This window comes from Centropristis striata, chromosome 10, assembly GCF_030273125.1.
Source record: "Centropristis striata isolate RG_2023a ecotype Rhode Island chromosome 10, C.striata_1.0, whole genome shotgun sequence".
NCBI lineage: Eukaryota > Metazoa > Chordata > Actinopteri > Perciformes > Serranidae > Centropristis > Centropristis striata.
The window spans coordinates 17,185,733-17,209,787 of record NC_081526.1 but is presented as its reverse complement, the minus strand read 5'-3'; the positions used below and the strand labels follow the sequence as shown (position 1 = coordinate 17,209,787).

The 24,055-nt window shown below is 37.4% G+C and overlaps 2 protein-coding genes across 5 annotated transcripts in view; both read left to right on the top strand.

Annotated features, from left to right (window-relative positions):
• Window positions 1–1,476: 1,476 nt before the first annotated feature.
• creb1b (cAMP responsive element binding protein 1b) lies at window positions 1,477–19,209 on the top strand. 4 transcript variants are annotated; one of them, XM_059342646.1, is made up of 8 exons: window positions 1,477–1,623; window positions 4,789–4,898; window positions 5,550–5,696; window positions 5,807–5,907; window positions 13,430–13,584; window positions 13,844–14,029; window positions 14,627–14,780; window positions 14,970–19,209. In XM_059342646.1, the coding sequence occupies exons 2-8, from the start codon at window positions 4,797–4,799 to the stop codon at window positions 15,112–15,114; spliced, it is 990 nt and encodes a 329-aa protein (XP_059198629.1). In that variant the 5' UTR covers window positions 1,477–1,623; window positions 4,789–4,796; the 3' UTR covers window positions 15,115–19,209. The 4 variants fall into 4 exon arrangements, 3 of the variants coding, with proteins under 3 accessions (XP_059198629.1, XP_059198630.1, XP_059198631.1); XM_059342648.1 differs by lacking the exons at window positions 1,477–1,623; window positions 4,789–4,898; window positions 5,550–5,696; window positions 5,807–5,907 and adding exons at window positions 8,959–9,771; window positions 10,620–11,235; window positions 11,338–11,989; window positions 12,114–12,191; XM_059342647.1 differs by lacking the exon at window positions 1,477–1,623 and having other exon boundaries at window positions 4,826–4,898; window positions 5,507–5,696.
• A 1,955-nt stretch (window positions 19,210–21,164) lies between these two features.
• ccnyl1 (cyclin Y-like 1) overlaps window positions 21,165–24,055 on the top strand; it is a 12,256-nt gene continuing 9,365 nt past the window's right edge. Inside the window, exons 1-2 of the mRNA XM_059343159.1 lie at window positions 21,165–22,093; window positions 24,003–24,055. The exon at window positions 24,003–24,055 is cut by the window's right edge and continues 22 nt beyond it. Of these exons, the coding sequence (XP_059199142.1) occupies window positions 21,931–22,093; window positions 24,003–24,055 (216 nt within the window). The 5' untranslated portion in view covers window positions 21,165–21,930. The remainder of the gene's footprint in view (window positions 22,094–24,002) is intronic.

Below are 24,055 nucleotides of genomic sequence, written 5' to 3'. Positions count from 1 at the left end.
TCCTTAATTTGGCTTTGGAACGATTTTTGAATTATTTTGCTCATCACTTTAAAAATGCATGGTAGTATAAAAAAGCAGCGAGTTTTGTAGGGAGATGACTTGCTTCCACCTGTTTTGATTCATTCCCCTTTATGTGAAGTAATTGCTCCTTATTGTTTGTTTTGATATATGCGTTATGATCAGAATATGATTGTTTAATTACACATTACTATGAATATTTATATAAAATATCTGACTTTTTCATATATTTTCTTCACTTGAATTTTTAAAATGTAATTTATAGGCTACTATATTATGTGTATGTGTTATTTGGGGGTGTTTGTATGTTGTTAATGTGTGTCAATGATTGTGTGTCAATGATAATGATTTGAAAAAACTTTTGGTGCTTTGACAATATTGTTATCTAAACTTCCATGCTCATTCAATTATTTTTTTTAAGCAGCCCTCAAAGTTGTATTTAAGTAGGCTACAGTACTGGAGTAAATTTATTTTAAATGTACAACTTAAACCAATTCTTATGACATATTCAACTCAAAATCAAAATCAAAATCGTTTTGTTATTTAGGCGTACTAAGTGACCCTTTACGTTCTAGTCAATAATAGGCTTTTATTACCACCGTGTTTATCTAACGGATTATTGTTGCTCTCGTTATATAATTACTAAACTGCTTATCGTCACCCTGTTAAAATAATCGCCTAAATCATTTTTTGTCATTTTTTTTTTTTTCTAAATCATCTCCTCATGACGTATGGTAAAATCGCCTACATCCTCCGTTGATCAGATCATGTGATTTTACCCCTTTAAGATAATGGCCTATGTCAAGCGTGTGACTTTAAGCGGATTTATTATGCCTAAATCAAAATAAAATGTGACTTAGGCAATTTTTTGAACATACCTTTGTGACTTAAGCAATATATGGTAACACTTTATTTTGAAGGTGTCTACATAAGAGTGACATGAGTGTGTCATAAACATGACATGGGATGTGTCATGAACATTAATGACACTTTGAAGTAACATTAATGCTCATGATACTTGTCATGTCATGTTTCTGACAGGCTTGTGTGACTCTAATGTAGACACCTTCAAAATAAAGTGTTACCATATCTTGCTTAAGTCACAAAGGCATGTTCAAAAAATGGCCTAAGTCATTTATTTCTCTTAAGTTAGCCTACATAATTTACACACAGTGTTATTTCTATGCCAATAGACATCCTTTTGTTTTTCCTTTGTTGTTCCTTTTTGAGTGAAATGACCAATAATTGTCATATGTTACACTTTTTGTGAAGTTTTTTGTGTTTCCTGCAAAACTTGAAAAAATGAGTTAGGCGATTACTTTAACAGGGTGACGTTATTATAAAATGTTGTCATTCTGCCAAACGCTGCACGAGGCAGGAGGGTGTCGTTAGTAATCGCTTCTCCTCGGCACTTTCCGTCATTCTCCGTCTCGACGTCGGCCATTTCCGGCCAGTGTCGCCATCTGCTTTCTCGTCCTTCTCCAATCTCCGTGTTGTTGTTCCCGGTGACGCGGCGGAGGTGTAGCCTGACGCGGGCTCTTACGTGTCGGCCAGAATAAAAGTGGAGCTCCGGAGGCCCGGGAGTGACGAAGGGAGTCTGTATCGGTAAGGACGGAGCGCTGTCCGGGTCTCAGGGAGACGGGGGACGCGGCCGCGGAAAGTGTCGGTGTGGTCGGGTTCGGCCCGAAGGAAACAAAGAGATCATGGCGCCGCGGTGTGTTTGTAGCAGGATGGAGGGAGGGGAGGCTGCGGCTGTTTGGGGAGAAACGGAGCAAATGTGCGGCTTTGATAGTGAACCAGCGGGGACAGTTGGTGTGTTTTCACATCCGACACTGTGATGGGACTTTAGCGGTGTTAATACACTCTCTTGGTACTGTAACTGACAGATTTTAATGCGCACATATTTGCGCCGTTTTCACCTTAACGGTGCGTTGAACCATCAACCGCAGTATGGTCATTTATACCTACTACTTGCTAATTTTAATTTAATGTTTGCGACTTTATATAGATTAATTTTGTTTCTAACCCCGCTCACCTTTATAATTCTGTAGTTTATTTATTAATTATTTATTATGTGATGATAGAAATCGGCCATGTGCAGGGCCGTCGCGTTTGGTTGAAAAACATGAACACAGGCCTGTAGAGTTTAGCTCGAGTCTTGTGTGTTATTATAAGTTGTGAGAGTTTCTTATCTCCCGGGATGTGACCGGTGTGTGCGTTGAGGGGGCGTTGCCCGGCCATGTGGCTCTGCTGTCACACAAGTGATTTTTGAAAAGCAGAGGGAGAAATGTGTAAAGCCAATCATGCAGCGGAGAGAAGCTACGCACAGTGTGAGATCACTGAACAACACGTCCCCAGATCAACACTCACTGCACCGCCTGTTGTCAGATCTCTGAGGCTCTAAAGCTCCTTTATTACACTGGTAATGTGTGCAGGTACATTGACTTTAAAGTAGAGTTTAATTAGTTTCTTCTGTCTAGTGTTTAATTAGAAAGTGTTGAATCCTAGAGGTGGTTGTCAGTTGCTGAAAGTACATTCACAAGTACTGTACTTGGGAATATTTTTGAAGCACTTTAGCATAAGATAAATATCGTCACCTTGTTAAAATAACCGCCTAACTCATTTTTTCAAGTTTTGCAGGAAACACAAAAAACTTCACCGAAAGTGTAACATATTACATTTATTGATCATTTCACTCAAAAAGAATGTAACAAAGGATGGCTCAATAAATGACATAGGCAATTTTTTTAACATGCCTTTGTGACTTAAGCAAGATATGGTAACACTTTATTTTGAAGGTGTCACACAAGCCTGTCAGAAACATGACATGACAAGTATCATGAGCATTAATGTTACTTCAAAGTGTCATTAATGTTCATGACACATCCCATGTCATGTTTATGACACGCTCATGTCACTCTTATGTAGACACCTTAGAGTAAAGTGTTACCAATATTAGTGTCAACAATAAAACACTGATAAACTAAACTGATAACTAAACAATCTCCCTCTAGCTCTTCTTTGCTGGGTTCTTATCTGATGCCTATGAATGTGGCAAATTGTCAAAGAAGTGATGATCTTAAAGGGGTAAAATCACATGATCTGATCAACTGAGGGTGTAGGTGATTTTACCATAGGTGGCCGGCGTCATGAGGAGATGATTTAGGCAAAAAAACAATTTTGACAAAAAATGACTTTTATGACGATTATTTTAACAGTGTGACGATATGCCTACTAATGCCCAGAGGGGAAATTGGGTTGGTGCAGCAGTAAAGTAAGATATAAGGCATAAATGTATTGTTTATATAATATAATATAGTACTGCAAAATCAGATACAAGCATATGATTTATAAGGAATAATAAAAGTATGACTACTTCTAATAATCATATTTTTACCCCCATTATCTGCTACTGTAAACTTCTACATCACTACATTTTAGAGGCAAATATTGTCATTCATATTCCATTGAATTTATTTGTGAACTTTAGTTGTACAATTCACAAGCTTCCAAGCAGATATAAAAAGTTAACTTTATATACTTTATAAAGTATATTAAGTTTTTATCCATCTTTTTCCAGCCAAGGACCCCTTTCAAGATAGAGGATATATGGGGCACTACTTCATGTATGATCCAAGGAATAACTTAAAAATGTGACATGTTATATACATTTAATTTGCATTTCAGAACATACACACCCATATCAAAAGAGAGTGTTTCACTCTTAGTGCATACACAGGCCAAATAAATCTAAGATTTTGATTATTTTAAACAATATACCATTCAAAAAAATAATGATATAAAATATGTATTTGTACTTTTACTTATATAAAACTTTGAACACATTGCTTTTACTTGAGTATTTCTACACTGTGATATTGCTACTATTACTTCAGTACAAGATGTGAAAACTTCTACAATCACTTGTTCCTGTTACATCTAAACCATAATTAAATTAAAATACAACAATGCATTTATTATTTTCCTTTCAATTAGCTAATTAAGTGAAATAAATATTTTATTTAAACAATTTGTTGTCTTTTTATTATAATCAATGTCTTCAGCACAGTCACAGTAATAATGATTAATATAATGAATGAACAGCTTTCAGACCTCATTGGCTCAGAGGGTAAGACATATTTTTAAAATCATTATTGTCATGAGTTTGGGGATGAATGTTGGCCACCTAGGAGAAACATTTTGAACGATTTATACGAGCTTATTAATATAGTCAACTGAGATAATTATGAGCTAATTAACTAATATAGTGTCACTACAACTTTTGTTTTTGTATATAACTCTGTCTCTGCTTAAATTAAACATTTAAATAACAGGGTTTTCTTGCATAAAGAATCAATAAGCCACCTTTACTAAAACAATTAGAGCTATTTCAGGAGACATGCATTCAATGTTCCACTGCCACACACTGTAGTAGTTACATTGGAATCAATCAATCAATTAAATCAATTAAAATGTTTAAAGGGCCAGCCATGCTGCTAAAAAATATGTTGCGTTTAAAAAAAAAAAAAAAAGTGCACATTACATGGCAACCACTGTAGTAGGTTATTGGTTTGCATGTGTATTTCAAATAGGATATTTTAGTAAATTTGCCTTTGTTTTGTATCAGTTTTCCGTAGTGTTTGCTCGTATGTGTGTCAGTTTGTATGGTTTGCTGAGGTTGTGCCACACAGACCATTTGTTATCTTGATTCTACAGATGTTGAGGCTGCAGTTCAGTTCTAATAGCTTCTCTTCAAATCTTCATCCTCAGCTTAGCCAATGAAGATGGAGTCAGTGGAGGTTCAGCAGGGAGTGGAGACTGCTGTGAGTGAAACAGAGACCCAGCACATCACCCCGGCACAGATCGCTACTTTGGCCCAGGTAACGGAAGATATTAACACTGTACTGTATTGAAAAAGTTTTATTTAGACAAATGTTTTTTTATCTAATACCAAGTGGTGAAAGAAGTATTCAGACCCCTTACTTAAAATTACTTAAAACTACAAAAGTATCAACATCAAAATATACTTAAAGTATCAAAAGTACTTTCTATGTAGAATGGACAAACTGATATTATTATTATTATTATTATTAATATACTGTTTTATATATATATATATACATATATATATTATGTATTTGAAATATATTATTAGATTATATGTATTGATTATGTAAGCAGCGTTTTCATTTTGTTTCATTTTGTTAGGGAGGGATTGTTACATTTCAACTGTTGTTCACTTGAAATTTATCTTGTTCTTTTATGGTAAATCTTGACCTGAAAAGTAATTAAAGCTGGCAGCTAAATGTAGTGGAGTAAAAAGTAGAGTAGAGTAGAGTAGAGTAGAAGAATAAAGTTATATAAAATGGAAATACTCAAGTAAAGTACATCAAAAGTGTACTTCAGTTATGTACTTGAGTAAATGAACTTAATTACATTCCACAACTGAATAGCACAAATGTAAAATGATAAATACTTACTATTAAAGTGCACGTGGCAATCAGCACGGGCTCACCGCTTCTGGATTTCAGGTAACGATGACATCAGGCCACGTCTCGGCAACAGGCCCCACAGTAACGCTGGTACAGCTCCCCAATGGGCAGACGGTGCAGGTGCACGGTGTGATCCAGGCTGCACAGCCCTCTGTCATCCAGTCCCCTCAGGTGCAGGCGGTACAGGTAAAACACACACAGACACACACATGTACAATCCTTGTTTCAGGTGTTTTGAATTTAACTTTTACAATGTAAAGAACTTAAAGTCAGAACGTTAATTTGGTTGTCACCAGATCTCCACCATAGCAGAAAGTGAGGACTCACAGGAGTCAGTAGACAGCGTGACCGACTCCCAGAAGCGCAGAGAGATTCTGTCCCGACGCCCCTCATACAGGTAGTGTGTGTGTGTGTGTGTGTGTCTGTGGTGTGTTAGAGAGCATTTTCAGGAAACCAGCAAGATTATGATGTATCATAATTTAATTTAAACAAAAACTGAAACTTTTAAAGCTCATTTGACACAACTTTGTACTTTTTTGGCTTGGTCATCTGCATATTTAAAGGGCATTCACCTCCACGAATAAGTATTTTAATGTGATTAAAAATATAATACAAAATCTGGGTGAAAATGGTATTTTTCAGTACAAACCTACAAACATACTTTTTATTTAGTTTAAACAAAGAACGGCACAACACACAGAACAGAGAAATAATTGGATTAGATTCAGTTTTGAAGAAAGTCACATTATTTTTCCTAAACAGACATCAAACAAGTATATTATTTAATCATATAAAGTTAGGTAAAACATTGTGTTTATGTGAGTTTTGGGTTATCAGAAGACATGTCATGTTGTCTGCCCTATTCTTGGGGTTATGAGAGGGGTCTTCCTCTGAGAAAAGTGCTGACCTATTAGAAATTCTTCAGGTCTACAGGTGAATAAAAGGTGACCAAACCTTCAAAAACAGCTCATCTTCTCCTTTTAAAACAGCCTGTAATCTATCATGGTGGAGAGTGGTTTAAATGTCCGTATCAGAGGGTAACACCTGGCAGTATTTCACTCAGTGATATAGATCCTCCATTCTGCTCATTACTTTCTATAGCAAGAAGATTTTTGAGCTATGTTTATTCCAACAGAACTTTACTACTGCACACTTTGAGATAACATTAATACAAACAATTCACACACAAACACAAATTGTCACTATTTGCAGATGATATTCTCTTATATATTTTAGATCCGGAGCACTCCGTTCCTCATCTGCTAAATACAATTAATGAATTTGGTAGATATTCAGGATATAAGATTAATCTTAATAAGTCCAATGCGATTTTTCTACACATGACACCAACTGAAAAAATGCTTACTTCGAGTGGATTCAACCCTACTCCAAAAGGTTTTAAGTACCTAGGCATTTTCATTACCCCAGAACTGGAGAATTTATTTCAAGAAAACTACACTCTCCTTTCTTCCAAGGTCAGATCAGAATTATCAAGGTGGACCTCACTACCATTATCACTCTTGGGAAGAATAAATTTAATTAAAATGAACGTTCTCCCAAGATTTCTTTTTCTTTTTCAGATGCTTCCTTGCTCGCTCCCAGTTGATTTTTTCAAGCTAATTAATAACTCTTTCTCGAGATTTATTTGGAGTATTAAAAAACCTTGTGTTAGTCTCTCTACTCTTATGAAGCCAGAAGCCTTAGGAGGCCTGGGATTACCAAATCTTCAATACTACTTTTGGGCAGCTCAAATAAGGAACCTAGTCTCATGGACAACAATGAGACAAGAATCGTTGTGGGTGAATATTGAGTCAAAAATAGTCGAACCGCTGACCCTTAGCTCCCTCATATTCATAAATCATTTTGAAAAAATTAAGAACATAGATAAGTGTTTTACTGTCGTTAATACCTTACAAACTTGGAAAAAGTGTAGAAAGAAAATGGGAATATCCTTTGTTACCTCTGTTCACTCACCTATATTTCTAAATCCAGACCTTAGATCCCAAATTACCTTATCTAATACAAGGCAATGGACTAATCTTGGTATAGTACAATTTAAAGATGTGTTAAATATGGATCTCAAGATTAAATCATTCATGGATTTAAAGCTACAGTTTGAGCTCCCAGATAAGCTATTCTTTAAGTACTTACAACTAAGAAGTCTTATCACGACATTTATTAAAGTAAGACAATTAAGGTTTGACTTATCGGAAATAGAGGAGTTGTTATTTTCTTCAGAAACTTTAAAAGGGAAAATAAGTATATTTTACAACCTTATGACAAAAGAAGGCCCATCATCATTTGTGGGGTTGAGAAAGATATGGGAGAATGATATAGGGAAAATATTTGATGATAATGCTTGGTTAAATATTTGTAATAACATTAATTTCCCCTTTACTAGCAATAAAATCAAAGAAGCAAATTTCAAATTTATCTACAAAACCTACTTAACCCCTTCAAAAATGCACAAAATATCAAAAGACATCACAGCTGTGTGTCAAAGATGTAATAAGGCCGAAGGGACGTTCACACATATGTTTTGGGATTGTAGCCTGTTAAAAAACTTCTGGGGCTCAATCCATTCATTTATTGAAGTAGTCTTAGATAGACAGTTCGAACCTACCAGTAGTCTATATCTACTTAATGATACAAAGGCCTTAGTCCTAGATCAGTCTAAAAGAAGAATATTCATTTTGATTACTTATTTTGCAAAGAAATGTATACTTTTATTTTGGAAGAATGCATTACCACCATCTTTTAAGACTTTTGTGGACCAAATATCTTCTTTCTTGCCTTTAGAGAAAATGACTTTGGAGAAATATAACAAAGGCTATCTGTTTGATGAGCTCTGGTGCCCTATAATTTCTGGTTTGATAAATTTGAACAGGTAGATTCTAAGCCTTGACATGAGGCTGGTATTCCACATTAAAATAAATAAATAATTAAATAATAATAATAAATCTTATGTTGGTTGTTAATTATATGTACATATTGAGATTGAAAGCAATGCCCTCAACATTTCTTTTTCTTTTTTTGTCTTTGTTTTCTTTATAACTTAGCCCTACTTTTTATGTTCTCAATGGGTGTGTGTGTGTAGGTGTGTAGGTGTGTATGTGTGTATGTGTGTATGTGTGTGCATGTGCGTGTCGGTGGGTGTGCGCGCGAGTGTGTGTGTGTGTGTGTGTGTGTGTATGTATAGATATATGAATGTATTTTCTGTTCTACTTAATCTCTTTTTCTATTTTTTTATTATTGGTAATAGTATTTCTAATTTGTTATATGTATTGGATTATCCCTGTGTGTGTGTGTGTGGGGGGGGGGGGGTGGTATGGGGAAATAATCGAAAAGGACTTGTAAACTATACAATCAAAAGTCAAAGAAAATGTGTTTGAATGTCCTTTGAAATAAAAAAGATTTAACAAAAAAAAAAAAAATACAAACAATTCTGTTGGCTATTCATCATAGTCGAAGTCCCTCCCCTCCCAGGCTTTATGTTTTGTCTACCTCCTTATAGGGTAAAAAAAAACTATGTAATTTGACCCTTAATGTGCTCTTTTTTAATTTCCTCTCCATTCTGCTCTTTATTTTTATAAGTAGGTAGCACTTTTTACTTACTTTACCAACACAAGGTTGATTGGAAGCTTTTATGAGTCTTCATGTGTTATACGCGTTTGTACAGCAGGTGGCAGTGTGCACCTCAAAGTTTTGTGCGAGCCGCAAGTTAATCAGGAGAAGAAGGAGAAACCGCAGCATTTTGGGGATAAAATAAGATATGGCTGCACCTGAGTTGGCTTCGTCTTCTGCGGTTAAAGAAGTTAACGATTTTTGCCGTCTCTGCAAGGAGAACCTCCGGATTAAGGGGACTTTGAGCAACACCAAAAAAATATACGAACTGGTCGGACCCACTGACAAAAACGTCTTTGAGCGGCTTGCTCAGTGCGGACTAATACTGCAGCCCAACGACAACAAGTCACATCGGATTTGCCTGAAGTGTTTCCGAATCATTCAGAAAATAGAGGACTCATTAGCGACACTCAGAAAATGGAAAATGACAGAAGAAACGGAACAAGCTGCAAACACCGCAACAACAGAAACAGTAACAGTAAAACGGGAAAGAGACTGTACTCCACCAGAAAACCCAGTAACGTTAAAGAAAATGAGACAGCATTCACCAGAACCGAACCAGTTGACAGCAGGAGCTTCAGGAGGGACAGAGGAGGACACAACGTCCAACATGCCCCTGCGGCAGAGTCTGACAGAGGTAACATTCACTATTTTATATACATGTCATTTATATTTATACTCCGCTGTACTTTAGAGGTGAATGTTGTACTTTTTACTTCACTACATTTAGCTGACAGTTTTAGTTACTTGATGAAAAACATATGAACATTTTAAAATAATTATGCATTTTTTTTAATTAAACCACATAATAGTTAATTAGGTAGTTAAAATCAACCCTACTTGACAACAGTAAAATGCTGCTTGCATTAATGCATCAACAATAATAATGCAATAGTATATTTGGAATATATATAACATTCACTCAAGTACTGCACTTAAGTACAATTTTGAGGTGCTTTTTACTTTACTGGAGTATTTCCATTTTATGTAACTTTATACGTCTACTCCACTACATTTATTTGCCAGCTTTAGTTACTTTTCAGGGCAAGATTTAACATGAGCATTTTAAAAACACATCACAGTATATTGAGTTGGAAATTGCCCTACATTGACAACAGTAGAATCTTACTTACTTTTACTTTTGATACTTTTAAAAAACTAAACTTAGATCAAATATACTAGCTACGTGTTTAATGATATTATTGATATTAGAAACAAGTTAACAATGACTAACTAATGTAGTTTCTTCATCAGTTAAATAATGGGACGGAATAGCCTTTTGGTCATTGTTTTTGTCTGCATATCACTTAAGATATAGATGATTCTGTATCAGGAAAATTGTTTTTGCTGTATTGATTTTCCATGAGATAGACTGAAAGTCAGACTGTCTGACATGTTTATTGATAACAACATATATGTTTACCGCATATAAAGCAATGTTATTTCACTGTTTCTAGCAATGTACTTTCTTTTTAATATTTCTAGGTGATTATTCACTACCCTTCCAAAAAAACCAAAATGATATGTCCTCCATCTGTAGCCGGGATTGTGGAGAATGTCTGTAAAGGAAGCTGGTCAACCGCCGCAAACCTCATCATGAAACACGACATACTGCCCGGAGTGATAAAAGAACGAGCGCTCAGTCTCATCGACAATGAATGCAAGAGACTTTGCCAGTCTCGGGACGATTTCATGCTCTTCCGCTGTTCACCTGACGACTTGAAGGCCTTCTCATTTGCCAAAATGGAGTCAGATCTCCAGCGCCTGGCTCCGTTTATGTTCTCGGTGTTGTCCACCATCACTAACCAGCGCCCCCTTCAGACCTGTGCTGCTGCTTCAATAGCTTTAAGAGGAAGGAATCCCCAGTTGTCAGCATTTGCCTACTACATCAACAGTGTTCTACAGTATGCAGGTGCCAAAAAAGCTGCATATCAAAAGCTCTGCAAGTTAGGAATATCAACCAGTCATGACAAGGCTGTAAAGAAGCGACATTTACTGACAGACCAATGTGGGGAAGAATTTCAGCTTGCAAAAGAATTGCTGCTCGACCCCGAGCAGGTGACGACAGAGGATGTTGCTGAAACACAAATCGTCCTGTCAGGTAAGAGGAATGGTATATTTTCTTTATGTAAAAGGCAAAAGCTGTGCATATGTATTTTCTGAGATTTTAACTTCTAAATATTTTATCTATAATTTTCCGCAGAGGAAGCAACGCAGAGCATTTCAGACACAGAAGAGAAAAGTTTTCCGGAAGAAATCCAGGACTCAAAAGAACCAACCACTGAAAGCTTTTTTTTAATCAGAAAAGTAGCAGATTTACAGACTGCTCAGTAACTGGTAATGACATGGCTGATTTGGCATCATCAGAACCAGCATTACCAGAAGAAGGCCTAGTGGATTTACAGCACACTAGCAGATTTACAAGCTGCTCAGTAACTGGTAATGACCTTGCTGATTTGGATGTCTGCATCTTGCCATCATCAGCACCAGCATTACCAGACATCCAGCCAATTCCCAGCTACTCAATGATGTTTGACAATCTTGACTTCTTCATTCACAATCACCCCCAGTCCAGAAAACGAAGAACAAAAAAATCAAAACGCTGGACTCACTGCACGGCTTTGGAAGAATTAATCCCCACCGACGACCTCAGCAGTGACACCAAACCAGCCCAAGCTCTCATGAAGTATGACTCTAGAAAATATTTTCCTGGTTGTGAAACTCGGAGGGAATTTATTGTGCTTGGAACCAAAATCCTTTCCACCCATCTTGACGCCTTCAAGTCTTTAGCCGACATAGTGGTCCATCACATTCCACGTGCATATTCCAAGAAAATGTCCAAGGCCTTAACCCATGTAAGTGCAGCCCCATAAATCCACCTGATCAGTGTACTGGTTATGTCATTCCCCTTTACTATCATACTGTATGGTTGCACACATATTCCTGTGTGCTATAACAAACGATATTTTATTTTTATAGTACCCGCTTGGGCTCCTTTTTTAAAAATGAGAACAAGACTGATGACCTGATGGATATTCTTCAGCATATCCAGAGAAGGTAAGTACTTTCGTACGCGAAGAGTGGTTGTGTGTGTGTCCGTCGTGGAGGCAGAGCTCTTCTTTTTTTTTAAGATTTTTTTTGGGGGGGCATTTTTTTGCTTTATTGAAAGTGATAGAGTGAAAGGGGGTAACAGAGGGCAAGACACGCGGCAAAGGGAGCCCAGGCCGGACTCTAACCCGGCTCCGCCGCAGCAAGGACTCAGCCCACGTGGCAAGCGCTCTACCAGTGTGAGCCACCGGGACGCAAGGCAGAGCTCTTCTCAAGTCATCCCAGGAAGAGAATTCAAGGCGTTCCCTGTGTTTAACAAGGACATCCTGTCAAAATAAAAGTGCACAGACTCGTGAAAGTAAATGAAGTTGAGAGTGGGGAGAAGTTCCAGTTTGACTGGGAGTGACTGTGGACAAAGCCGGTCTGTAAATAAATCTACTGATGCAATCAAGAAAATTTTGTGTACTTTTTTGACATCATGATAAAGTAGTGAATTACATGATCGGAATGTTTCTGCAAAGATCTAAAACAAAAGTCAGGCTTTCCATTTTAATTTTATGTAATGCATTGTATGCGTGTATATGTATTTAAAGTGATTTAATCTTGTATTTTTTGTATGTTTACTTTGTGAATTAAAATTCTTTCAACACTAACTTGTTTTTACTCAAGGCACTGTAGTATAACTATTGCCAGTTTTAAATGACACTGCACAGTTTTCCAAAGCAGCATCAATTGGTTCACTACTAAATCCTGTTTTGTTTTTTCTTGCTTTGCATCAGGATGGGGGGGGGGGCACATGAAACTAAACATTGGTCCACCGGGAGAGGAGGGACTTCCCCTCCCTATCACATAGATCCAACAGCCAACATAACATCACGTTATGGGATAGTCTTACCAGGCTGGTAAACAATTGCAACAACAAGATTTTTGTGTGATGAATCCTGGATAATTACCGTAGATAAAATATTTTCTGCTAAGTTTTACCCTTTAATATGGAGAAATATTTACACACCCAACCATGAAAGATTACAAGCTGTGTTAAAGGAAACAAGCTGTGAAATGAGGTTTGGTCAACCTATATTTACCTGAAGAACTTAGTTCTGAGAGGTCAGCACTTTTCCAAGAGGAAGACCCCTTGCATGGTCTTACCAGGCTACTTCACACTAATAAGTGCTCATCTTATGACATCAAACTAACCCCACCTAGCAGGTTTTGTGAGTAACTCCAGTTGGTGTTTGTCCCAACAGGAAAATCCTGAACGACCTTTCGTCTGATGCGCCGGCCGTCCCTCGTATCGAAGAGGAGAGAGCTGAGGAAGACTCGTCTGCTGCAGCTGCCACACCGGCAATCACCACAGTCACTGTGCCCACACCCATCTACCAGACCAGCAGCGGCCAATACAGTAAGTGGAGCTGTGTCTGAGGCTGCAGGTTGATGTAATTAAAACATCATAGTTAGGATGGTGAACTTTACTTGTCACAGTCTGCTCAAACATTTCATTTTGTTTCACAATAAGGAATGGCTATTGTTAGGATTTTATTGATTCTGCTACTTATCAATACTTGTGAAGTATTATTCATTCCTGATGAGCATAGCCAAATTATTTCTTGGCTACTCTGCTTCTTTGATAGCAGTAATTCTCTAACGGTTTTCTTTCTCAGTTGCAATCACACAGGGTGGAGCCATTCAGCTGGCTAATAACGGTACAGATGGAGTCCAGGGCCTTCAGACTCTGACCATGACCAACGCAGCAGCAGCGGCCCAGCCTGGAGCCACCATCCTCCAGTATGCACAGACCAGCGACGGCCAGCAGATACTGGTCCCCAGTAACCAGGTGGTGGTCCAAGGTGAGCCAAGCTGTGTTAGTGAGGTGGTGTGAAAAAGAGCTGAAGCTTGTGATATCTTAAGTTTTGCATTAGATCCATTACATTTGAATGGACTCGCTTTATTTTATTAAACACTGCAGGAAAGTGGTTTCTCTTCCTATTTATGTTAATGTTCTGTTATTTCACCATCCTCAGTAAGCCAAACAAGCTCATGAATCTCCCCAAGAAAAAGTTGGGGTTTTTTTTAATCAAAAAAAGGTCAGGCTTTGTACAGGTGCTGGAAATCCTTGAAAATCCTTGATGTTCAAGATAAAGAAATAAAAACGCCTAATTGCTTTTTACTTTCACACGAGATGACTCAGCTCTATCTTAAATTTGTCATAATTTAGTAGAATACTGACAGATAATTTTGGTTGTTTATACCACAATAACATCTGATTTTTATGTGATGGAGAAGATAAATCAGTTTACTGTTGCACTGTGAATGACATATCATTTACCACTGCTGTAAGGTGTTGAGAACACTTGAAATGTGCCTTGAAATTGCTTGGAAAAGGCTTGAATTTGACTTTGGAACTCTAAGGAAAAATGTAACATATACTTTCTGACACCTTTCAGCTGCCTCCGGTGACGTCCAGGCCTATCAGATCAGAGCAGCCCCCGCCAGCACCATCGCCCCGGGGGTGGTCATGGCTTCATCCCCTGCTCTCCCCACAGGGGGCGCTACTGAGGAGGTCACCCGTAAACGAGAAGTCCGCCTCATGAAGAACAGGTATGAACATAGGAGAAGTCTGTGTCTTTGCTCTTGCATCGGGAATATCCCAATACCACACATGTATTCATAACAGGTCAGCCTACAAGTGTGTCTGTGGTTGGTGCATTTATTCCAAATCAGACAGCATGATGACTCATAGGTCCCCCTAAAATGAATGAGACAAATTTTGTGTTATCCTTCCTACAGAGAGGCAGCCCGTGAATGTCGCAGGAAGAAGAAGGAGTATGTTAAGTGTCTTGAGAACCGAGTGGCCGTCCTGGAGAACCAAAACAAGACACTAATTGAAGAACTGAAAGCTCTTAAAGACCTTTATTGCCATAAATCTGAGTAGTTCCTGTGCTGAACACACACGAGCTTGGCCAAGTAGCATTTCAGTTCTCTTCAAATACTTTGACTGTTCGGTACTGCCTGTCCAGTTCCAGTTTGCACTCAGCTGGCTAATCCTGTTCTGCTTAAACTACCTTCTCTTCAATAGGCTGCCTATAATAATAATAATCCATTTAAAATACAATCGTTCCAATTCACAAATAGGACATTTCTGTAACAGGCAAGCTCAGTCAGTTGCAGTTAAAGAATTTGAATGAATTGTGAATCTCTACTTGATCCTCCAACGTTTCAAAAATATGGCCACTTGTCGAGCAGACTCTACAACTAATTAGGCACAAACAAGTCGTTTTTTTTAAAGTGTTTTTAAAGATGCTACCAACTGCCAGCCTTTTAGGAAGCGAAGCTGTGTCTGTCAGCAGACAGTTGATTGTTTAAAAAAAGGACAAATTACAGAGTGACATCAATTCACTCATGTTGTCTCTCTGCTCCTTCACAACAAAAGGTTGTCAGAGATCAGTGTTGGGCTCAAAATGTTTTATTTATTACTCATTACTCTTTTTAAAAGTAATATTACTTATTACTCTGTGCCAACAGCAATTCACCACAATAATCGTTATATTACTATACATTTATTATTATTTATATTACGTAATATACAACGTTTTTTAGTTGGCTTTAATGCTAATTAATCTAAAAAGAGTGCCACGGTTAAGAAAGCTAGCGAGTGAACAATGAAACAAAACTTTATGATGCTGATCACTTCATTGGAGTCACATAATGGAGATAAAGTACCACTAAACTCTCAGTAGAGAGTCTCTCTTTTGTGAGGAGGAAAACTTTTGTGAGGAGTTTTCAGTCTCCTTTTTTTTTTTTTTTTTATCTCTGTACCTCTCCTTTATTCATGACATCCAACTCAAACATCAGATTCACTCGACGTTTAATAATCATTCGTCATAAACTTGAAAATGAATTCCAAATGCTGACTTATATTTTGAATACATCATTGCTCTAATTTGCCTCATCTTTTGTCGCCCCAAATGGGGCGTGAACACAAATTTAGTAAAATTACGGTAGAAACAAGTTATGTGATTTGGGAGTAAATGTAATATTATTACTAAAATTGTATAAGCAATTTGTTGCACTTCTCATTACTGAGGAAAGTAATATAACTGTTAGGCGGTACTGCCCAACGCTGCCGGAGATGCTGTTAAAATGAGATTATTAGCAGTTTTCAAGAAAGATTATTGTTTTGCCACCTGGGGTCACATTTTCCTAGTTTTGGCCAACATATTTATTAGTTATGCAAACATACTCACTATTTTATTGCCCAGTAGGGCAGCAACACAAGGGGCCAATTTATCTAAAACAAATTGTTATTACAGAACCTGGTTCCTTTACTGACAGCACTTAATGGACATTCAGGAGTGTTCAGGGTTTAAATAATTTAGGGTTTGTTTATAAATCTCAGCTCCTGTTGCTCGCTGTGTCCACAGATATAACAGATGATAGATGTCTAAAAAGATAATAAATAATATCCAAGTTGTACAAAAAAGTGCCCATTTATTGAGTAATTCAAACACCAGAGACTTAAATATTTTCCAAACCCAGCTAGCACTCATCCCATTGTGCCACAGTAAACTGTCAGTTTGTCACCAGAAATGGCCGCCATTTTTATTTTCTTTCTGTGACATTTTATTTTTCAGTATTTTGACAATGTTGTGTCTGTTTTGCAACGTCTGTTGAATGGTGGTAACATGGATTGCGTCAAACATATCCATTTTTTTTATGTGTAGCAGAAATCTACAGAAGATGTAGGCTACAATTACATGAGTGTAACACTAATAATCCATGAAACGTGCATTGTGTTGAAAAGAGATTTATGGGATTGTGTGTGGTTTTTGAGAAGATATATGTATGTATTTGTCTGTTTATTTTTTATATTACTGTACATAGTCTCTACAGCATGTGTAGACCTCCTGTATTCTGTTTATTTGATATGAAAAATGTTCTTATGGCTTGTATGAAACCAACTTTGCATATTTGTAACATGCATCAGTGTATAATAGAAGACAATGTATGTGTATTCATGTAATCTACCAGGCCTACCAATGTCATGGCAGCTAAGTGTATGAGAAAAGGCCTTTGTTGGAGATGTTATATTTTGGGGTGTTGTTTAGGGCAGCAGTGTTTGTTTGTAGAAAAAGAACAAGTCTCTTGAGAGCAGTCGGGGTCCACGACATATATCAGTTTCATAATTAACTGTTTTGTGTATTTGAAAACTGCACAGCAGAACTTTCGGTGGAATCATCCACACATGGTTTTGTTCTTAACTGTAAATATTTCTGTGTTTTTTAATCTCCACACTAATGGCTCCATTAGTACCCCTTTTTATATCTTCAAATTCATCAAATGAAAGCACAATTTATCCTTCAACTGGAGCCCTTTTTATGTTTCCGTTATTGCACTTTGACTTCATTTATTTTACTGTGAATCCCTTTAGATTTTCATTTCCGATACAAGATACGTGTAAGTTAATCTTCAAAAAAAAAAAAAAAATAAATTAGGTGTTTGGGCAACGTATTCTCACGAAGGATTTTGAATGAATTCCTGCAAAAAAACGTGACAAAACAAACACGTGAATGCTGTAAATAACTTTTTTCAGACCAGTCTTCTGGTTGAAAGTGGTGGGGTTTAACCAATCCACCACCTTTTCCACCCCAGCTGACTGGCAAACAAATGGTTTAAATTTCAATGAATATCTACAAATTCCAGTTTATTTCTCTTCGTAGGGAATAATTCAAACCCTTCATGAGGACAGCCTAATTTAAGACATAAGATACACTCCTAAAACTCTTCATATTTCCTTCACCTCACTGTTGATGTTTGAAACTAGGTATAGTGTAGAATTTTAATCCTAGTGGCTTAAAAACAAGGTCTTTTTAATAGCTTTTTCTAAAGCTTTCTAATGCACCTCACAGTCTTTATTAGCGGATGGATCTCACAAGTTGTGACATTAAGTGACGTGGGATAACCGCCATGTTCTCAAACCTAGTAAGTGGACCTTAGATTAACATCATTTTTACTACAAAGATTCAAAACCTCAAATCATGAGCTTAAAGGAAATTTTGAGCCACTCATGCTCACTCAAACAATTAGACTGCATTCCTTAAATGTATGTTTATTTCTTCGTTTTTTTTATCACTTTAAAAGTGAAGTCATCAGTTCATTGTAGCTCAGTCAGCTTTATTTTTCTAGTTTAAAACATTTTGATATTGTACAGTATGTATTTGTAATATATAGAGGAGTAAAGGGTTGAATCAGCGGGGGGAAAAAATCAGTACTTCAGAAGTCTTGAAGTAAATCATCTCGTATTGACACACACATGTATTGCAGCTGTCACTACACTTTCGTTCTTACTTATTGTAAAGATGACTAGAGGAGAGGAAACCGTTAATTTGATAGAACTAAATAAGGGGCAAGCAAGTAATTGGTGCCATGTTTTAAAAGATGTGTGTTCGGCTGGGTAGCACTCAAATACTCTTTAGTAACTGCCATTATAACACATGAGTGACTGAGATTAAACCTTTTGTGGGGTATTCTGAAAAAAAAAAAGATAATTCACACATCCAGTGCTGGTGCTGAACTAGTAATAATCTTGTTACTTGTTGATTTGATATGGTGAGCTCCACTTTGTCATGTACACAATATCTTTCCAACAAAACCAAAAGTGTTTTAATTTTTGTGCCAGAATAGTTTCTACCTGTGGGCCTCACTTGTGCATGAAACAGATTGATATCCATGTGTGTAAAAGTATATATAGAGAGAATTTCTAGAACAGTAATAACATTTTTTCTAACTCTTAATGTGATCAGTTTATATATTGCCACTTTTACAAGTTATCGATTTAAAATGCCATGTATTGTATAGTATCTTGTAGAGACAAGGTCACCAAATGATGCATTATATATAATAAGGTTTGTTTCAACATTGTTGCATTATAAAACTATACCAGCCCATTATTGGAAAGTGCTGTTACTCTGACATTACATCACTCTTTTGTAAGCACTTGCTATGTCGCAATAAACTGCTCTTGAAGATTGTTATGCATTTTATTGTGAATGGATTGTTAACATACATTGTATGTTAACAATCCATTCATTACAGACACTGATGAACCAAGGTAATTTCTAAACTATGAATTTGAGGTGGTTCACTGGTAGGGCTGTAAAAATATTATAAACATTTCTATTTTGTATTTTTTTCCATATTTTTTCTATTGCGGTGTAGTTATGTCAGTTGTTATTGAGACTAGTGCAATGCCCGTAGGAAGTATGTATTCGTAGGCTACATTACATGCCACACTATAACATCTGCAACTCCATAAAATATTTACTTTTCATAAGGTACGCACACCATCCAGCACATGCACATTGAACATTGATATTCGCTGGAAACTATTCGAATATTATTGGAAAATCGAACCTTAGCGCACTTTAAAACTCCGAAAGATAGGTAGGCTAAATAGATACAGATGAGATGAGACAGGCGTGGAAATCCAGTGACAGAAACAGTGCAGTGCTGCAACACGTCCTAAGTGATGATATTTTGAAAAATTAATTAAAAAATCTTTAAAATCGAGGATGCACACCTTCGTGCAATGTGCAAGCCACATACGAAATCTGAGGTCAGTCTGACTAACGATCAGCGAGATATGCCCTAGACACACACACACAGACGCTTCTTGCTTTATAGAGAGGTATTAAAAGACCTACATTGCGATACAAGCTTGTGGCCATTTCACCCTGCTGTATTTTCACATATAAATTAGTTCAAGAAAATGTACTTTTAGTGCAATTTCTTAAAACAGCAATACTTTACAAGTAAAGGTTTTGCATCCAAAGTGTATTACCAGTTAAATTATAAAAATATGAAATTCTCATTCCCAGTAGCATTTAAATGTTGCAGCAGATCATTGTGTAGCTTATTTTAACTTTTTACATTTTCTTGGGTTATTAAATGTACAGTAATTAATCTTTTTTTTTTTTTTTTATAAAATTATCATGTATTTTGTATGCAAAAAAAGTTTTTAAGATATTATGGAAAACCTCTCAGATGAATGTAGCTATGTAATGAATGTAATCTAGGTTGTTTTTTTTATTTTTATTTTTTTTAAATATCTAAAATATTTTTTTTTAATATCTACAATAAAAGTATGTAATATTTCTTGAATGAGAAGGTGTATTAACTCTATGGAGTCTTTGGCTATTTTGTCATTTTGTGTCTTTTCTTGGTAATTTTGTGTCTTTTTTAGTCATTTTGTGTCTTTTTTTTAGTCTTTTTTGGTAATTTTGTGTCTTTTTTCAGTGTGTCTTTTTATAGTCATTTTGTGTCTTTTTTGGTCATTTTGTGTCTTTTCTTGGTCATTTTGTGTCTTTTTTTAGTCCTTTCGTCCAACATAAAATGTGATTTTGAATCTTTTTTTTAACTTTCAAAACACTATTATACTCAATAAAATAAAATAAAATGTTGCAAATGTGAACAGAGGTTGCAAATCTAACATATAAGGGGGTTACATCCAGTTCCATAATTTTATACAAAATATATTTGACATTGTCTCCAGTTTTACTTGGTATATCATCATCAAACTGAAACTGGTCTAATGGAGTTTGCAGCCAGAACTTTAGAGGTAAATTTACAGTAGGGCTCCACGCTGCTTTGTTTTTACGTCTGGATGTCATGAAGAAGTCATGCTTTGGCGCTTTAGGGGACTCCAGAGGGTTAATTGACAGGTAGATCGTGCAATAGAGGACGGACATCAGTTTCCCATGTCAGAAAAGGGTGTGGGTCGCTGACGATACAAAAATAGTAGCGTTGTAAATACAGTTCATCTCTTTAAATCGTCTCCGACAGACAGCTCCGTCAGCCAATAAGCTGATTCAAAATGTCCTTGTTTAGACCCCTCAGCCAATGGGAGTGAATGGAATCCCTAAGTGGGGGGAGCCACTCTGTGCCAAGTAGTGCCGTATGTGAGCTCCGGCAACAGATGGCGACCGTGGCGGGGAGAGCATCTAGCACAAATCTGACCGGCTGAGGCGCTGATGGGGGAGTCCGGACTGGCCAGCAGACTTGTTTGTTCAACCAGGAAGCGGAGCAAAGATAACTCAGTCTGACCTCATTGAGAATTTCTAGCCTACAGTTTGGGAGTTTCCTCTTTTTTACCTTCATTTTCCACTGGAGGCCGCAGAAGCCTCGGGCTCGATTTGGCTAACACCGACTGGAGTGCAAGAAGACATCTTCGGGATTGTTTGTAAAGTCTCTAAAGCAATGTATTCGCGAGAAGTAATAACATGTTAACTTTATAGAGTCATCTGTCTTTATGCGACAGCAGGGACGAACTTATTTGGAGTAGAAACAAAACTAAGCAGTTAAGCTAACTAGTTTGCTAGCTTGCTGGTTAGCTACCTAGCATCGAAACTCTAAGCATGTTGAATGAATGAATGAATTGGCTACCCCTCCGCATTTAACGAACAACTGCTTGTTTGTATTACAAGAGCACGTTTAATATTGCATGAGAAGGTACGGGTTGTGTACAACAGGGTGAGCCTGTGTCTCTTTGCCTACGTACCCTCAAATGGACAGGAATGCGACCCCTGGTAGTTGGTGGACAGCGGCGATTTAGCACGCAAAGATAGTGTCGTGCTACTACTGATAAAAGCCCGATAATGTTTATAAAGCTGGGGGAAGCTAATTTTAGCTAGCTACAGATATTTGCACTACTTGGACTTGGCTGCAATAGTGTGAAGCTTAATCCCGGTTCGGAATGGGGAATACGGTGTCATGCTGCGTCTCTCCCGAGTCGAGCCCAAAACTCCCGTCGAGGCAGCCGGCAGAGCGGCTGGAGGAGCTCCAGACCAGCACCGAAGTGAGCGATGACAACACCGTGCCCTACCTGCAGCATATAAGCGACAGAGAGGTCCCTGATGGTAAGTGTTTACCTGCACTGCTGTGATGGTTTGACAGCTTTTTAATTTGTGACTTTTTGAGCTCATGCAGGTCCCACCCATTTTGTTTGTTTATAAGGAGGATCTGCCATAGTGAAGAAGCTCCTTCACATGACTCTTGGGTGCACCGGCTTTGATGACAGGATCTGCAAATATCCACTCCATATGTGCACACACACCCACTTGTGTCAGCAAAAGGGGTTCCCAACACGAATATAGGCACACACACTAAAGATTGACGTTGTTTAACGGCTGGATGATATATTATCAAGCACAGGAGAATGCACACAGAAATACCCTCTTTGGCTATTGCCAAATTGCCAGACGTGTTTATTGCCATCTTGCTGCCAGTAATGTACTGAGGATGAAGCTAGTTGGACACTGCATCATGTTAATCACACTGGCTCACATTACACAGTCAAGCATTTACAATGAAAACAAACTCCTTCATCTTCTCATGTCACATTGACCACTTGGATATTAGCAATGAAAACATTCACCCCTTATCATTAATTCATTATTGCATTTACTGTTTAATCTCCATGGCCTATTATTGAGTGGGGTATATGAGATGTGCAGTTGATAGAGAGAGATCCTTTACCAGAGCAAACATGATTTTTTTGTAGTTGTATGCATCTGTGCGCAAACAAGGGGTGAAATGATGCATCAGTCTGTATTTGAATATCTGTTAAATTATTTTCATCAGTGAAAATATCCTCTTTTATGATACCTTTTAATTTGAGATTCCCACATATATTTATTCTTGTTAATAAAAAGAAAAAAAAGAAAAAATCAAACCTGACATTCACTTAGCAACACCATTTCTAAGATAAAGTGTAAATAAAAGTCAGCAAATGGGCCAGTCTTCAGTCAGTCCCCTCGTTTTTTTCCGCTCACACACTGTGATCACATACTGTGCTACAGGCCCCCTGATCAGGAAAGCATCTCAGATATTTCCCTGTGATGCAGGCCCAAGCTCAGTTTTGTACTATAAGTTCCTGTGTCGCCACTCCTGATTTACTCCCAGACATGCGCAATGTTCATCCCAGTCATGTTGTTGTGAACAGTACTGTGTGAGTCCATTTGTTGAGAGCAGCTGTTGGCAGGGTGAGGGTCAGAATCTGTCCAACAGACCTCCTACATTCCTCATGTCTCTTCTTGCTGTCCTCCCTTCACAAATGCTGCCACCGCCTAATCCCCTGTCTTTTATGTAATGTGCTGTCTGCACGGATTTAGATAAAGAACACAATTCTCAAAGTCATGCTCGTGTATGAACCAATGCTGTCTTTGTGCATTGCTTGAATTTGCAAATCTATATGTAAAGTATCTTTATACGTCCCCAAGTAGTTTGCCTACTTGTGGATGGCTGTTTATAGTTACAAGCCAAAATAGTGCATTTTTTTACACAAATTTGTGGGAATAAAAGCTTTTAATATGATACAATCAAGAAGCAATTACTGGTGGAAAAATGTAGGATTTGTAGCATCTTTCTATACCTAGTCTATGTTAACATTCATATCTTAAGCCTTGTTTGGTGTCAAGTCTTCTGCAGTCTCTCACAGACATAATCAGGCAATCGATATCTTCTCTGGTGTAGCTCTGCCAAATCTGTACTGCAGCCATCTTCACTTCCTGCTTGTTTGTGAGGCTTCTTGTTGTGAGATAAATCCAAATGCTCATGCTGCATAATTTCTTCATGGTGGATATTAACAATTTACATATTTTCACTGCACTATATCAGTGTGTTTGATCGATGTGTCAGATAATGGCTTCCTGTTCTCTCGTGTTTGGATTTATCTCTACCCACAAGTCAAAGCTAAGCGGTACACAGGGTGCCTTTGTTGACAGATTGTCATTATAAAGCACTAATGTACACTTCTTGTTTTCTCAGAGCTGGCCTTGGAGTCTAACCCATCTGACCACGCCCGAGCAAGCACCATCTTC